This window comes from Ailuropoda melanoleuca, chromosome 10 (genome assembly GCF_002007445.2).
Source record: "Ailuropoda melanoleuca isolate Jingjing chromosome 10, ASM200744v2, whole genome shotgun sequence".
NCBI lineage: Eukaryota > Metazoa > Chordata > Mammalia > Carnivora > Ursidae > Ailuropoda > Ailuropoda melanoleuca.
Genome location: NC_048227.1, coordinates 37678737 through 37692995, shown reverse-complemented (window position 1 = coordinate 37692995; position 14259 = coordinate 37678737). Strand labels below are relative to the sequence as shown.

General features: G+C 66.8%; 1 protein-coding gene across 6 annotated transcripts in view; it reads left to right on the top strand.

Annotated features, from left to right (window-relative positions):
* Positions 1-14143, top strand: part of BAIAP3 (BAI1 associated protein 3) — a 14816-nt gene extending 673 nt beyond the window's left edge. Inside the window, exons 1-34 of one of the 6 annotated variants that reach the window (XM_034670671.1) lie at positions 7-81; positions 4635-4775; positions 5078-5165; positions 5305-5385; positions 5738-5845; positions 6250-6309; positions 6449-6515; positions 6618-6813; positions 7110-7154; positions 7289-7366; positions 7462-7564; positions 7852-7959; positions 8054-8149; positions 8255-8358; positions 8709-8829; positions 9225-9349; positions 9428-9518; positions 9640-9696; positions 9795-9892; positions 9993-10044; positions 10144-10274; positions 10502-10625; positions 10705-10848; positions 10962-11054; positions 11130-11321; positions 11394-11462; positions 11535-11614; positions 11681-11789; positions 12125-12196; positions 12288-12368; positions 12460-12580; positions 12679-12802; positions 12883-13088; positions 13163-14143. In XM_034670671.1, coding sequence (XP_034526562.1) covers positions 4645-4775; positions 5078-5165; positions 5305-5385; positions 5738-5845; positions 6250-6309; positions 6449-6515; positions 6618-6813; positions 7110-7154; positions 7289-7366; positions 7462-7564; positions 7852-7959; positions 8054-8149; positions 8255-8358; positions 8709-8829; positions 9225-9349; positions 9428-9518; positions 9640-9696; positions 9795-9892; positions 9993-10044; positions 10144-10274; positions 10502-10625; positions 10705-10848; positions 10962-11054; positions 11130-11321; positions 11394-11462; positions 11535-11614; positions 11681-11789; positions 12125-12196; positions 12288-12368; positions 12460-12580; positions 12679-12802; positions 12883-13088; positions 13163-13266 — 3459 coding nt within the window. In that variant the 5' untranslated portion in view covers positions 7-81; positions 4635-4644 and the 3' untranslated portion in view covers positions 13267-14143. Of the gene's footprint in view, positions 1-6; positions 82-3648; positions 4776-5077; positions 5166-5304; positions 5386-5737; positions 5846-6249; positions 6310-6448; positions 6516-6617; positions 6814-7109; positions 7155-7288; positions 7367-7461; positions 7565-7851; positions 7960-8053; positions 8150-8254; positions 8359-8708; positions 8830-9224; positions 9350-9427; positions 9519-9639; positions 9697-9794; positions 9893-9992; positions 10045-10143; positions 10275-10501; positions 10626-10704; positions 10849-10961; positions 11055-11129; positions 11322-11393; positions 11463-11534; positions 11615-11680; positions 11790-12124; positions 12197-12287; positions 12369-12448; positions 12581-12678; positions 12803-12882; positions 13089-13162 lie in introns of those variants that run through there. The other 5 variants (XM_034670669.1, XM_034670667.1, XM_034670666.1 and 2 more) reach the window with 5 other exon arrangements.
* Positions 14144-14259: the final 116 nt, after the last annotated feature.

Below are 14259 nucleotides of genomic sequence, written 5' to 3'. Positions count from 1 at the left end.
CGCGTCCCTGGAGTCGGTGCGGAGCGCGGCGTCTCCCGAGCCCCCGAGCCCCCGACCCCGCACCCGCACCCCCGGCCCACGGTGAGTGCGCGGACTCCGGGCGGGCTTGGGGCGCCGCCCCCTCCGGCCGCCGCCACCGCCGAGAGCCCGGTCCGGCTCCTGCGTTTGCGGACCCCGAGGGGCGCGGGGAGGTCCCCGAGGAGGAGGGCGGCGGGAGGTGGGGAAGGCGCGCCCCCGGCTGCGGGGAAACTGAGGCCGGCGCATGCTCGGAGGGACGGGTCTCGGGCACTTCTCTCCGCCCGCGTCCCCAGGAGCGCCGGAGCCAGCGGGGGTCGGGGTGGGGGGTGGCAGCAGGACGCCCCTCTGACCCCGGTGCCCCCATCCCCGCGGAGGCCACAGGTGGGTCCGGGCCGGGGACCTCGGAGACGCTCCGCGAGGCTTCCCAGGCAACCCGCTGGGGGGCAGATGCCCCCCGGCGCCCCTTCCTTTCCTCCCTGCCGCCAGTCATCTGAGGACCCCGGTATCCACGAAATCCCTCCAGGGGCCAGAACGGTATAAAACGATACGCACTCACCAGGCTTCTCAGCTGCCCGCGGACCACCCGCTCATCGGGGAGGGAAAGACCTCGACGGAACTGGGGGGCCCGAGGCTTCTGCGGGGAGCACGGAGAGGGAGGGGTGGGGAGGGGAGGGCTCGGCGAGAAGGGATGTCGGTGGGCGAAGGGGGAGGAACATCGCAGTGGAGACAGGTGAGTAAAGGCCGGCGGAGGAAGCCTCGGAGGAAGGTCAGACGGAGGGGTTTCATTTTTCAGGCGTTCATTCTAGAAGTATCTGGGTAGCCCTTTACACTAGACCCCACGCGTCATAGGGTTTTAGGTCCGGCTAGAAGGCTGCCTACAATGCACATTCCCAGGCCCTTCCCCAGGGATCAGGGTGCAGTCGGATCTCAGGGAGCAGCATTTGTAATGGGGAGCACTGTCTAGGGGGCCACGCGGACATGACAGCCGGACATCCAATGGGAAGAGTGAAGGGGGGGTTGGGCTGGGAAGAGAAGACCCAGAGGGTGACATGGAGACCGGCATGTGGGACCAGATATCCTGTCACTCCTCCTGCACAGCCAGGGTAGCTGCAGGAGACCCCTGCCCCCAAGTCTCCAGGGACCAAATTTTGGTAAGAAGGGCCCTAGTGCTCTGAGATGTTTATCATAAAGGTGTTTATTCACTAAGCGGGTGGTGGCTGGCCACAGGGGACACTAGTTAGGGAGACAGATCGGGCTCTGGCTCAGGTCTGCAGCCCCCAGCCCACCTGCTTTGGCACCACTCAAGCCCCCAGGTGGGCTAGCAGGAGACAGGGTGGCTTAGAGCCCTCGGTGTGAGTCCTGGCTCCAGGCAGGTCACCCCAGCCCTGGGGTGTGAAATGGGACAGTGATACCCACTTTGCAGGACTGCCACTTCACATTCAACCTGGGTGTTGGGGACAGCCAGGGGACAAGGTGGGCCTGGTGATGTTGGCTTGGCCCCAGTGCCAGTGGGGCATCCAGCTCCTCGGCCAGCCTCACCTCGCCCATTGGACAAAAGGGACCTGGGATCCTGGCCCTGGTGGCCCGGTGTGAGCAAGGATTCGGGCACACCTGCCCAGCCCAAGGGGGAAAGAGACAGAGAGAGCTCAGGCAGGAGTTCTGTTGGGGCCTGGCAGACAGACGGAGGGCCCCTGCGGCCAGGGGGTCAGCCGCACACTCACTGCTGGTGCGGCTTTGGGCGAGGTGCTGGCCGGCTCCCGGGACCCAGGCCATCGGCTGCAGCAGTATCAGTACCCGAGCAGTGGAGGGTTTCCAGGGAAACTGGAGCAGTGTCTGAGCACCCGAGGATGAGCCATCTTTCCCAGACACCTGTGTCCAGTGCCACTTTTGCCCCCATGTAGTCAACGAGCTAAGGGAGGGAGCACCGCAGAGAGGGAGGCCAGCCTATCTGGACCCCAGAACTCAGCAGTGCCAGGAGCTTAGAGCTTGGACACTGGAGTCAGAGGTGTCCATCCCTGGCCACTTGCTGGTTCCGGGGCCTTGAGTAAGCTCCTGAGCCTGGGGCCTCAGTTTCTCCAGGTAGATGAGGGGAGTAGAGCAGTACCCCCTTTCTGGGGCTGAAATTATGGGGCAAGGTGGCCCCCCTCTGTGTTGAACGTTTCATTCTCAGAGAGGCTCCCGATCTCAGCGGCCACTTGGCTCCTGCGTCACGTTTGTCTCTGGGACCGTGAGCCCCTGTAGCCCCTGTCACTCGGCAGACGCAATTGGCGGTTGCCCTGGCAACAGCTCAAGCAGTGGCTTCTCCCCTATCTTTGGGGGGCTGCGGGGGTAGCAGCCTCTCCCCCACAGCTAGAGAGGAGAAGGGGGGCCCCGATGCCCAGCCGCCTTGGGACCTCACTGCTGACGGTAGGGGCGACAGCGTGTAGGACTGCATGCCCGCGCCACTGCGCCCCCCCCCATCTTTGCAGAGAGGCTCCCAGGGGCGGGCAGTGGTAAATATGAGGAAGGCGGGGCCTTGTTTCAGAGGATGAGCCGGCTGCTCTCTCTGTCCCCAGCTCTCAGATGAGGCCCTCTGAGCCCAGCGTTCCCCGGGGCTCCGTAGGACTGGCATTGGGGCATCAGGCGGCAGGCCGAGGTGCTGTCTGCAGGGGTGGCCTGAGCTGGCCGGGGGTACAGAGCAGGGATGGCAGCGCTGGGGCCACGGAGAGACAGACACAGCGGGGTGGGGGTCAGGTTCAGGACTCGGGGGTGCCCGGCGGGCCCCAGCTCCAGCGCTGCCAGCAGACGTGCTGCGGACGCGGTAGCAGGTGTCCACTAGAGGCTTGCGGGGGTGCGGCCACGATCCCTGGGGCGCTGGCCTGGGCACACGGGGCAGGGCTGGGGCTCACCTGGCTGTCCCACCATGAACTGCCCGTCAGATCTGGGGCAGGAATAGGTGCACCCAGCTCAGTCCCCGCTCCCTATTTGGTCAACTGCAATGATGGTTGTCTCTGCCTGGGCTGTGCCTGGCCCAGAGGGACCCTCAGTAAGTGGACGCGTGAGCTCCACTGAGGAAGGGCAGCGAGTCCAAAGGCCCTGGGTTACGTTGAGGGGAGAGTGATGCGTGCTCTACACCAGCGGCTGGCAAGCCTGGGGCAGGGAGCCCAAGGGGTGGGCACTGAGGGGGGATTCAGCCTGGCCAGGGGGTCAGCACTTTGATGGTTTTCAGCAGGGGCACAAGGAGACCACCCTGGGGTTTTGGGGGAGGCCCAGGTTGTTGCCTGGCCCAGGGGGCAGGTGGGTGCTGGGCCGGCCAGTGCTGTGGGAGAAGAGGGCTGCGGCATGTTTGTGGTCCCGCTGCCCTTCCCCCTGGGGTCTGCAGGGGCCCCTGAATCCCCTTAAGGAGGCAAGCCGGTGTGACAGTGCCTGGCAGGGCAGGGGGACTGGAGATGACAACGCGTACGCATGGGGCCACTCCTCAGGGACACTGCTGGGGTCCTGGGCTCAGCCCCTGGCAGGGCCGCAGACTTGCCGTCCAGGCTTTACCCGCCGCCAGGTTCTGTCTGCACAGAGCAGAGCGACCAGGCCCCACGAGGGGCCGCTTGGCCCAGGCTCTAGTCGGTGGCACGGGGCCCCTCCCTGTCCAGGCCCTGACATCTGGGCTGCTGCAGTGCTGAGGCTCGGTTGCCATGACAATGTGGGCCAGTTCCCAGACAGGAGAGGGACGGGGAGTCGTGGCCCCAAACCTCTGAGGAGGGGCAGGACTGCCCCACAGTGTCATTTCTACTGATTACGGGGGGCAGGGTCTTCTCTGCAGAGTGGCCAGGAAGTGAGGGTGGGGCCTTTCCCTGGCCATGCTTGGTGGGTCAGGACCCCCAGCGGCCCCCCCTCTGCATGCTGGCCCCTTGGGGTGAAGGAGTCAGGGAAAGCACTGTGGCCACAGCCCCGCTGGCCTCTTCTTGCCTAAGCTTCTCTGTGGGACAAGGACATGGGGGGTCCCGGGGAGGGCTTGGCCTCCTGCAGGAGCTTTGTCGGCCCTGGCCCCAGACTGGACCCTCCAGGCTGGTGACCCAGGCACCCCTCCCCCACAACTCCCTTAGCAGAGCCCCCAGGAGACACAGGCCCTTGCTGCTGAGCTGTCCTCAGACCCCAGGGACACAGCGAGGGGACCCAGCCCCGGATGGGTGGCGGGTGGGGGTGTGGCAGAACAGGCCCCCTGTGTGGTGGAGTCCACAGCTCCCAGCAACGGAGCACGGACTGTACCAGGCACAGTCATCACCTCACTCCCCATCCCGTCCCCAGGGTGACCCTGCAGGGATGACCCATTTTGCAGATGGGCTATGAAGGCTTAGACCAATGGACTGGCCCCAGGTCACCAGCAGGAGTACCTGTGGCCCCCTGGGTGCCCAGTGCCGTCCAGCAGGGGGGCTGAGTTCCGGGGAGGCTCAGGTGACCCCTCCTGCTCCACGGGCAGCCCCGTCAGGGGGCTGTGCCCAGCCACCAGGAACGCAGCTCGGGCAGGTTTCTGGCCGATTCAGTCTTTGCTGGGTGCGCACCTGATGTGATTACTGGGGCCGGCATGGCAGACCTGCGGCCGGTGGACGCCCAGAGGCTACGGCCATGCTGTCTGCCTGCAGACCACCCACCATGACGACCCTGCTGGAGATTAAGAGCAGCGTGCTCAGGCAAGTGCAGGTGCGCCCGTCCGTCCGCCGGAGGACCGAGGGAGAGCCAGGGTGCGCCAGTGCTGACCCACAGGAGCCCGCTGCAGGGGCCTGGTGGGTGCCCGCCCCTGATCCTGTACAGTCCCTTCTCTCGCTGGACCCCACTCCCCCCGCTGCCCCAGCACGACCTCCGGGGGGGCGCCCGGGAGAGTCTTAACCCAAGGCTGGGGGTGGGGGCGCCCACACCATGCACATCAGACTGAGCCCTCGGACACGTGGAGACCCAAGCAGTCCCCTCGAGGTGTAGGGGCTGGTGGCTGTCCCTGGAGCTTCCGGGAGGGTTCGCTGACCCTCAGCAGGGGGCAGGGGCGTGCTGTGAGCCCTGAGCTGACCCTCAGCCTGGCCTTTCTCTGCAGGAAACCCGGGGACGGTGTGGAGTTCTTCGCGCAGATGCGCCTCATTCTGAAGAAGGGGGAAGGCAGACAGGGCCTGCCGTGCCCCGAGGTGAGGACGGCTCGGAGCTGCTGCCTGCTGTGGGGGCAGCGTGCCAGGCCTTCCCCACAGCCCCTGCTACAGCAGGCCTCCACCCCTCCCTCCCTGGAGTGCTCCCCACAGGTGGCCCTCACCCTAGCGCCCCTCACAGGTCCTCCTGAGAAGTGGTTCGCCGGCCCCTGCTGAGCCTGTGGACCCCAACCGTGGCCTGAGAGTCCTAACCCCGGAGGAGGTAAGGGGGATGGGGGTCTGGCCCCGGGAAGGGTCTGGGAGAACTTCCTGTGTGCCAGGCCCAGGTTCTGGTGCAGGTGGACAGCAGAGGTGGCAGGGGCGAGGGCCAGGACTTCCCATGGAAGCCAGTTAAGGAGCAGAAGTCGGGGGTCGGACCAGTGGAGGGCCCAGTGGGTGCAAAGGTACCGCTGCTGGGACTGGACTCTGCCAGTGGGTGGAGCTACTGGCGGCCGGGATGCAGGGTCGGGGGGAACCAAGGTGCCTGGACCCCAGTGGCCAGGGCTCAGGGCCTGGGGTCGAGGGGGACCAGGGGGGGTGGCTGGGACTCGGCACGCCCTGCTCCCTGCCCGCAGGTGGAGATGCTCTATGAGGAAGCCCTGTACACGGTCGTTTACCGTGCAGGGACCATGGGCCCTGACCAGGTGGATGACGAGGAGACCCTACTGGGCTACCTGCAGCAGGTGAGTCCCACCGGCTCCGCCCTCCCTGCTGGCCCAGCCCCGCCCTGGGGAGAATGGAGATGACTGTCCCAACCCTGTCCTCTGCCTGGTGACATCACCATCCCCCAAATAGCGCAGGTTTGCCCCCCGTACAGAACGCACCCCCCCACACACACACGTGTGTGCACAGGCAGACACACATACAGGCTGAGAGGCATGCCCGGAAGGATGGAGTGATAGATGGACACACGGAAACACACAGAAGGGTAGAAAGGACAAACTAACAGAGGGACATAGAGGATGGACGGATAGACAGATACATCTTCCCTCCTCCCCTGTGTGTTTCTTCTGCTCCATGAGGCCCCAGGACACTGGCCAGCCCTGCTTTGGGGGTCCCTGGGCCCTCACACCTGCCCACCCTACAGGTGTTTGGTATCAGCCCCGAGGAGCACACAGAGGCCATTGAGCGTGTGAAGAAGGCCAAGGTGAGGCTGCCACCCGGTGTGGGCAGGTGCTGATCAGCTGCAGTGCTAGGGCTCGGGGGTGGAGAGGACAGAGAGCGGGGCCCTGTCATGGCCACACACAGCCTCCCTCAAGAGACCCCTCGGCACCCTCGGCCCACAGGCCCCCACGTACGCCCTGAAAGTCTCTGTCATGCGTGCCAAGAACCTGCTGGCCAAAGACCCCAACGGTAAGTGGGGGCCAGCCAGGAGCTTGGCTGTGCCCAGGCCTGGTGGCCGTGGGGGTACTGGTGGCCCTGGGGCTGGTCACTGAGGTGCCCGCGGTGTCTCAGGCTTCAGCGACCCATACTGCATGCTGGGCATCCTGCCGGCCTCGGGCGCCCCGCAGGAGCCGGGCCCCCACAAGGACCAGCGTTTCAGCTTCCGCAAAGGCAGCAAGCGTGGAGGCCCACTGCCCGCCAAGTGCATCCAGGTCACCGAGGTCAAGAGCAGCACCCTGAACCCCGTCTGGAAGGAAAACTTCCTCTTGTAAGGCCCCTCTTCCAGCCGGGCGTTGGGGGTAGGGGAGCAGGGGGGCTGCCACGCCAGGACTCGTGCTGTCTCAGTGCCTGCCCCAGCCACCCGAGTGCCTTCCAGAGGACGTCATTGCCTCAGAGAGAGGTGCCGTGCCCCAATGGCCACACAGTCAGGATGCAAATCCGGGCAGCCTGTCTTAAACCTGGAGCTCATGGACCCCTTCCTGCAGCTCCTGAAATTGTCCGTCCCTTAGCCCTGGGCGGAGGACCGTCCTGCACCCTCTGGCCATCTCTCCGTTTTCTTTGTAGTGAGATCGAGGATGTCAACACAGACCAGCTACACCTGGACATCTGGTACAGGCCCCTGGGCCCTGCAGGGCAGGGGGCATGGGTGCACCTGGTTGTGGGGAGGGTGGCGGTGGGAGGGGACATTCAGGGCCCAGCCAGGCCCCAGACAAGCCGGATTTGCCCCCTCGCCCCACCTCTAGGGACCACGATGATGACGTGTCCCTGGTGGAAGCCTGCAGGAAGCTGAATGAAGTCATCGGCCTGAAGGGCATGAGCAGGTATGACAGGTGGGACCCTGGTGCCCCCCAGACATGGGCCAGCAGGTGGTGGCTCCCCAGGGACCCCAGGTGGGCACCCACCCTGCTTTGCCCAGGTATTTCAAACAGATTGTCAAGTCAGCCCGTGCAAATGGGACAGCAGGGCCCACGGAGGACCACACCGATGACTTCCTGGGATGTCTCAACATACCCATCCGGGTGAGTGGGGGCCAGGGCCTTGTTCCCAGAGCACATTTGTGGTGCCTCACCCTCCGGGGACATCACTGGTGGCTTTGTCCTGTGATTCCCCCAAGCCTCTCCCATCCTTCCTGGGCTGGGTGGGGGCATTGTGCTGTGGGGAAGAAGGAAGGAACAGCCTCCCGGGGCCTCTTGTGTCCAGGCACCCACGAGTGCTCACCTGCGCGATGGCCTATGTTCAGTGGGAAGCAGCGGTCTGTGGGAGGGAGAGGGAGGCGGGATGGCCAGTCTGAACCCCCTTCTCTCAGGAGGTGCCGGTGGCTGGGGAAGACCGCTGGTTCAAGCTGGAACCCCGCTCCAGCGCCTCCCGCGTGCAGGGGGACTGCCAGCTGGTCCTCAAGCTGATCACCACACAGGTGGGGAGCCTGGGATCCCTTGCCCTGCACCCCGGCCCTACACCCCTGCCCGCGGGCTGCGGCAGCGCTGGTGATGGGCGGCCCTGCCTTCCAGAGGGACACAGGCATGAGCCAGCGCGGGCGCTCCGGCTTCCTGTCCTACATGCTGCTGCTCGGTCGTCTGCTGCAGTTCGAGCACCGGTCCCAGCAGGTAGCCCCGTCCTCGGGACCCGGAAGGGAGAGCGGGGGATGCCGGGCACCGGGGGCAGGAGGGGATGGCACCTCCTCCCTCCACTCACCCCGCCCCCTCCTCCAGACCAACTCGAGCGGCTGGCGCGGAGAGCTCAGCGGGCCCGCGGCCACCGTGCTCTGCCTGCACGGCGCTCAGAGCAACCTGTCTGCGCTGCAGCTGGCGGTGCTGTAAGTGGGCGGGGTCGCGGGGGGCGGGGCGCGGGACGACGAGCGGCGGGCGGGAGGGGCTGCACGTGCCGGGGCGGAGCCTTGATGGGGCGGGGCGAATGAGGGGGGGTTATGGGAGGGAGGGAGGGGGCGCTGTGAGTGGCAGCAGCTGGGAGGGAGTGTTACGGGATGGGGGGCGTGACCTGTGGTGGGCGGGGCAGAGGAGGGGCAGGCTCAGCAAGGAGTGCCTTGAGCCGGACAGGATGAAAGGGGGCGGTACCATAAGGGGATTGTGGGACGGGAAGGGGCAAGTAGGAGGGGCACAAGGGGTCTCGTGGGAGGGTTGAAGCCCTGACTCCGCCCCCCCACAGACATTGGCAGGTCAGCAGCCGCCACCATCAGACCTGCACGCTGGACTATGGCTACCTACTGGGGCTGCTGGAGGACGTGCAGGCGCACTGGGAGGGGGCATCCTCCCTGCCCCAAGAGCAGGTGAGCTCGCCCTCGGGGACTGGAAGTGCTGCTCCCGGAGGGTGTGCCGGGTGTGCCGTGGGCTGTCGGTGTTGGGCAGACAGGGCGGAGTTCCACCCTCCTGGGGCCCCGGGCCTACAGGGTGGGGTGGGCTTGAAAACGAACCTCACGACCCAGGGCAGAGCAAGACTGGGGAGTGCTGCGGTAGGGAGTCGTGCCCTTCACTTGGCTGAGGGACAGAGGGAGTGGGTGCTGGCCGCTGGGCAGGGGAGCTGCTGGTGCAAAGGCCTCGAGGCTGTGGGAGAAAGTAGCAGGGCTGGGCTGGTGATGGCTGCAGGAGGCCCTCGTGGACTGGCTGCCCCACACCCTGTGGGGAGGGCAGTGAGGGTCAGCTCTGACGGGCCCCGCGCCCCCAGGAGGAGAGCCTGGCTGACAGCCTCTCTGCCTTCTCGGAGTTCGGGCTGCGGCTGCTGCGCCAGCTGCGAGACTACTTCCCAGCCACCAACAGCACAGCCGTCTACCGCCTGGAGCTGCTGCTGAAGTGAGTGCCGCCGTGGGTGCTTGGTGGGGGGGGGGCTGGGCCGCGGCAGCCCACAGTCAGCGGGCGGCCCCTGTCCAGGTGTCTCAGCAAGATGCAGCTCTTCCAGCCGTCCTTCGAGATCTGCCCGTTCGAGACGGAGCTGAACATGGACATCGCGGCTGCACTGAAGGTCTGTCCGCCCCCGCCCTGGCAGCCGGCCCCCCCGGCCCCGGCTCAGCCTGCTCTGCCCCTCTCTGCTGCCCTTTTAGGCTCCCCCACTCGCCACACTGTCTTGGTGACTTGTCTTGCAGAGAGGCAACCGTGAGTGGTATGACAGGCTCCTGAACGCCAAGAGTCCTCGCGAGCAGGTGCCGCTGGGGGAGGGCCGGGCTGCAGGGGAAGGGAGGGAAGGGGTCGGCCAGGAGGTGAAGGCCACAAGGTCAGCGTGAACCGGACGTCCTCGCAGCCGGGGCCGCAGCGCCTTGCCGGGCTGGTGGAGCTGGCCGACGCCGTCTACGAGGACCTGCAGTCCTGCTATGGCATCTACGCCAGCCTCTTCCACAAGTGAGGCCCGGGGCCCTGCCCGCTGCCCCGCCCCCGGCCCCTCGGTGACGCCGCCAGGCCGGGCGTGGGGCAAGCCGGCGTGTGGAATTTGTTTTTGCAGCATCGTCGAGATCGACTTCTTCACGCTCACCTTCCGGCAGCTGGAGCGTCTGGTGAGGAGGGAGGAGTGGGGAGAATCCACCCCTACCAGGGGCTGGGAAGGCGCCTCGGTCTCCTTGTTGCTGGTGGCCTGACTCTACCATCCCGAGCAGGTGGCCGAGGAGGCGTGGGTGCTGACGGAGGAGCTGAGCCCCAAGATGACCCTCGAGGTGGCCTCCGGGCTCTTCGAGCTGTACCTGACCCTGGCAGACATCCAGCGCTTCTGGAGTAGTATCCCCGGCCGGTGGGTGCCTGGTCCCCGTCCCTCCAGACGCCCCAGTCTGTCTCCGTCCACTATTTGCCTCCCAGACCTATACCCACTCCTCCCTGTCCCTCTACCCGGCTGTCCTCCAGCCTCCTCTAGGAGGCCTCCGGGATGGGATCCCGAGGGCCCTTTGAGGGAAGGAACCTGGGATATGCTGGCTCAAGGTGTTTGAGTCAGGGCGAGCTCTGACGGGGCTCCTGCTGCAGCGACAGCCGCTCCCTTGCTCTGGCTGGCATCCACGCCCCCTTCCTGCCCGCCGTGAAGCTCTGGCTGCAGGTGCTGCGGGACCAGGCCAGGTGGAGACTTCAGGGAGCCGTGGACGTGGACACGGTGAGTAAGCGCCCAGACCTGAGGCTGCTGGGCTCAGCCAGGGCCGTCCTGCAACCCAGGCCGCCTCCCATCTTCTTAGCTGGAGCCCGTGGACACCTCCTCCAAGCACAGCAGCTCCGCAGCCACCGCTAGTCTCTGCTTCAGTCACATCCGGGAGCTGTGGGCCCGCCTGGCGTGGCCAGACCCTGCTCAGGCCCAGGCGCTGGGCACCCAGCTCAGCCAGGTGGGTGCTGGTGGGTTGGGGAGCGCTGTGGTCTGGGAGGAGACAGGAGTCTGGAAGGGGAGCAGGACTGGGGGCCGCCGCCACAGTCGCTGAGGCCTCTCGTCCCGCCCTAGGACCTGTGCGAGGCCACCGTCTTCTACACGGAGCTGCTGCGGAAGAAGGTGGACGCTCAGCCCGGGGCTGCGGGCGAGCCAGTGAGCGAGCCAGTGAGCAGGCTGGGGGCGGGGGCGGGGGGGCCAGCACGGGCTGCCCGCGCACCCACATCTGGCTCGCCTCCCCAGCTCTGTGTGGTCCTCAACAACGTGGAGCTCCTCCGCAAGGCTGCTGGGCAGGCGCTGCGGGGTCTGGCGTGGCCGGAGGCGACCTCGGCGCTTGAGGGGCTGCTCCCGCGGCCTCTGCTCAGCTGTACACAGGCCCTGGATGAAGACCTGCGGCAGGAGGTCCACACCGTGACAGCGCACCTGACCTCCAAGGTGGGCGGGTGGCCGCGGGGGAGCTGGCTGCCCGGTGCGCGGCCGCCTGGTGCGAGCGCTGCTCTCCCGCAGATGGTGGCCGACATCAGGAAGTACGTCCAGCACATCAGCCTGTCCCCGGACTCCATCCAGAACGACGAAGTGAGTGCACGGCCCGGCGGACGGGGGTGGGGTGGGGCCCGGGGCATCTGGCGCTGAGGGTGCTGCCCGCAGGCCGTGGCCCCGCTCGTCAAGTACCTGGATGAGAAGCTGGCTCTGCTGAATGCCTCGCTGGTGAAGGAGAACCTGAGCAGGTGGGGCTCGGGGCGGGGGGGCGGGGGGGCCCTCGGTGCCGCCGCTGACCAGGAGTGTCCCTGCAGGGTGCTGGAGGCCCTCTGGGAGCTGCTCCTGCAGGCCATCCTGCAGGCGCTCAGTGCAAACCTCGACGTCTCCGCGGATTTCTATGGTCGCTTTCACTTCACGCTGGAGGTAGGGCTGCACGGAGGAGCCATCCCTGCCTGGGCGCCTGGGCCCTTTCCCGGCAGTCCCGGGGCCACCCTCTGCCGGGTGGCCTGGCCTTCCCGGCCTGACTGGCTCCTCGGGGATCCCGGCAGAGCAGGCCCCCCTGCCTGCAAGCCCAGCTGTGTCAGCAGTACCTGGGCCACCCCAGGCATTGGCATTCTCCCCTGCTGGCTGGGGGTTCTGAGGGGCGCTAGGTGTGCGAAGTGGCTCTGGCCCGGGCTGCTCACGGCTCCGCCCGTCTCAGCCGGCTGGCCCCAGCACGGCCGTGCCTCTGACTGCTCTGCCTTCTTGCCCTGCCCCAGGCCCTGGTGAATTTTTTCCACGCGGAGGGTCAGGGTCTGCCCCTGGAGAGCCTGAGGGACGGAAGCTACAAGGTGAGGCCTGGCCTGGGGGCCCCTGGCAGAGGGCGAGGGGAGCATGCACACGGGGCGGGGGGCTGCGCCTAGCACCCCGCGCTCTCCGCAGAGGCTGGAAGAGGAGCTCCGTCTGCACCAGTGCTCCACCCGCGAGTGCATCGAGCAGTTCTACCTGGACAAGCTCAAGCAGGTAGCGTGGCCCGGGGTGCGCACCTGCCCCCCGCCCCTCCCCCCCGCCGCCAGGCCCTGAGCCCTGGTCACTGGCCTCAGCCCTTCCACAGAAGTCCCTGGAGCAGAACCGTTTCGGGCGCCTGAGCGTCCGCTGTCACTACGAGGCAGCAGAGCAGAGGCTGGTGGTGGAGGTGCTGCACGCTGCGGACCTGCCCCCCCTGGACGCCAATGGTGAGGCGGCGAGGGGCCGGCAGGGCGCGGTGCTGGAGGGCTGCTGGAGGGCTGCTGGGTGGCAGCGCTCACGGCCTGCTCCTGGCCCTGTCCCTCAGGCCTGAGCGACCCCTTTGTGATCGTGGAGCTGGGCCCGCCGCACCTCTTCCCACTAGTCCGCAGCCAGAGAACGCAGGTCAAGAGCCGGACGCTGCACCCCGTGTACGACGAGCTCTTCTGCTTGTGAGTGTCCTCCCCTCCCCCGCCAGCCTCCCTGCGCCAGAGCGGGGCGCACGGCTCCAGCTGCCCGCCTTTGCTTGCAGCTCCGTGCCCGCAGAGGCCTGCCGCCGCCGCGGTGCCTGCGTGCTGTTCACGGTTATGGACCACGACTGGCTGTCCACCAACGACTTCGCGGGGGAGGCGGCCCTTGGCCTGGGCAGCGTCGGTGGCATAGCGCGGCCCCAGGTGGGAGGGAGCGCGAGGGCCCGGCAGCCTGTCACCTTGCACCTGCGCCGGCCCAGAGCCCAGGGTGAGTGAGGGCGCACGGGTGGCGGGTGGGATGGTGGTCGGGTCTCACGCCGGCCCCTCCCCTCCCACCTGCAGTGAAGTCGGCGCTGAGGATGCTGGAGGGCCGCACCAACAAGGAGGCGCAAGAGTTCGTCAAGAGACTCAAGGAACTGGAGAAGTGCATGGAAGCCGACCCCTGAGCCCCTCCCCTGCCCAGGCCTGACCCAAGTCCCCGCGCCACTGCCCTCACCCTGCCCCGCAGTCAGCTTTGTGCAGCCAGGGGCTCACTCCCTGCACCCCACCGTGCCGCGTGCATGTTGCAGCCAGCCCTCCAGCTCCTTCCTGCCCTGGCGTGTCTGTGTGGTGTGTACTGTGAACCCCGTGCGTCCAATGGGCACCCCCCATCCCAGGTCTGGGGGGCTCACTCGGTGGGGCTTGGCCAGCAGCTGTCCCCCTGGATGTGGAGTAGAGCAGGCCTGGCCACCAGGTGAACTTCCCCATCTGCTCCCTCGGCTTCCCCGGCCCCAGGGCAGGCGGGGACCAGTCTCAGAGCGGGGTTCTCAGGGTGGCTTTGCCCCCCAGGAGATGTTAGGCCGTGCCTGGAGGCACTGCTGGTGGTCACAGCTATAGGCTGACGGAGGCGTCACTGGCACCAGTGGTGAGCCCAGGGCTGCTCCCCCAGCAGACAGTGGGCCGCTCCCAGATGTTACTGGTGCCACAGCAAAGAGCCCATCTTAGACGAAGCCCTGGCTTCTCTTTCTGGGGCAGGGAGTGTGGCAGGGCCTTGCTGGGCCAAGAGGCAGGAAAGCTCGGGTTTGAGTCTGGACCACACAAGCTGATGGGAAACAGCTCCCAGGAGCCCTGGCGGAGGGGAAGGTGGGCAACCAGAACCCTTCACCCCGAGGGTGTACGGACAGTTCTTTCCTAAGAACTGCAGAGGTCTCCACTCCCCACCTGGCTCTGAGGCCTGGGAGAGGGTCCCCTGGCGTCAGTGAGGCTGATCATTCAGTGTAAGGAGCTCTGTGCCGGCCACACAGCTGTCCGGCGTATTCTCCTTCTTCGTCCACATGTATCTGCCCATGCAAGACCTGCCTCACTCCTGGCACCCCCATGGTCCAGACCCTTCCCAGGCAGGCCGTGCCTCGCTGGAGACAGAGAGCAACCCCCCCCCTCAATCCCCAGGCCAAGTGCAA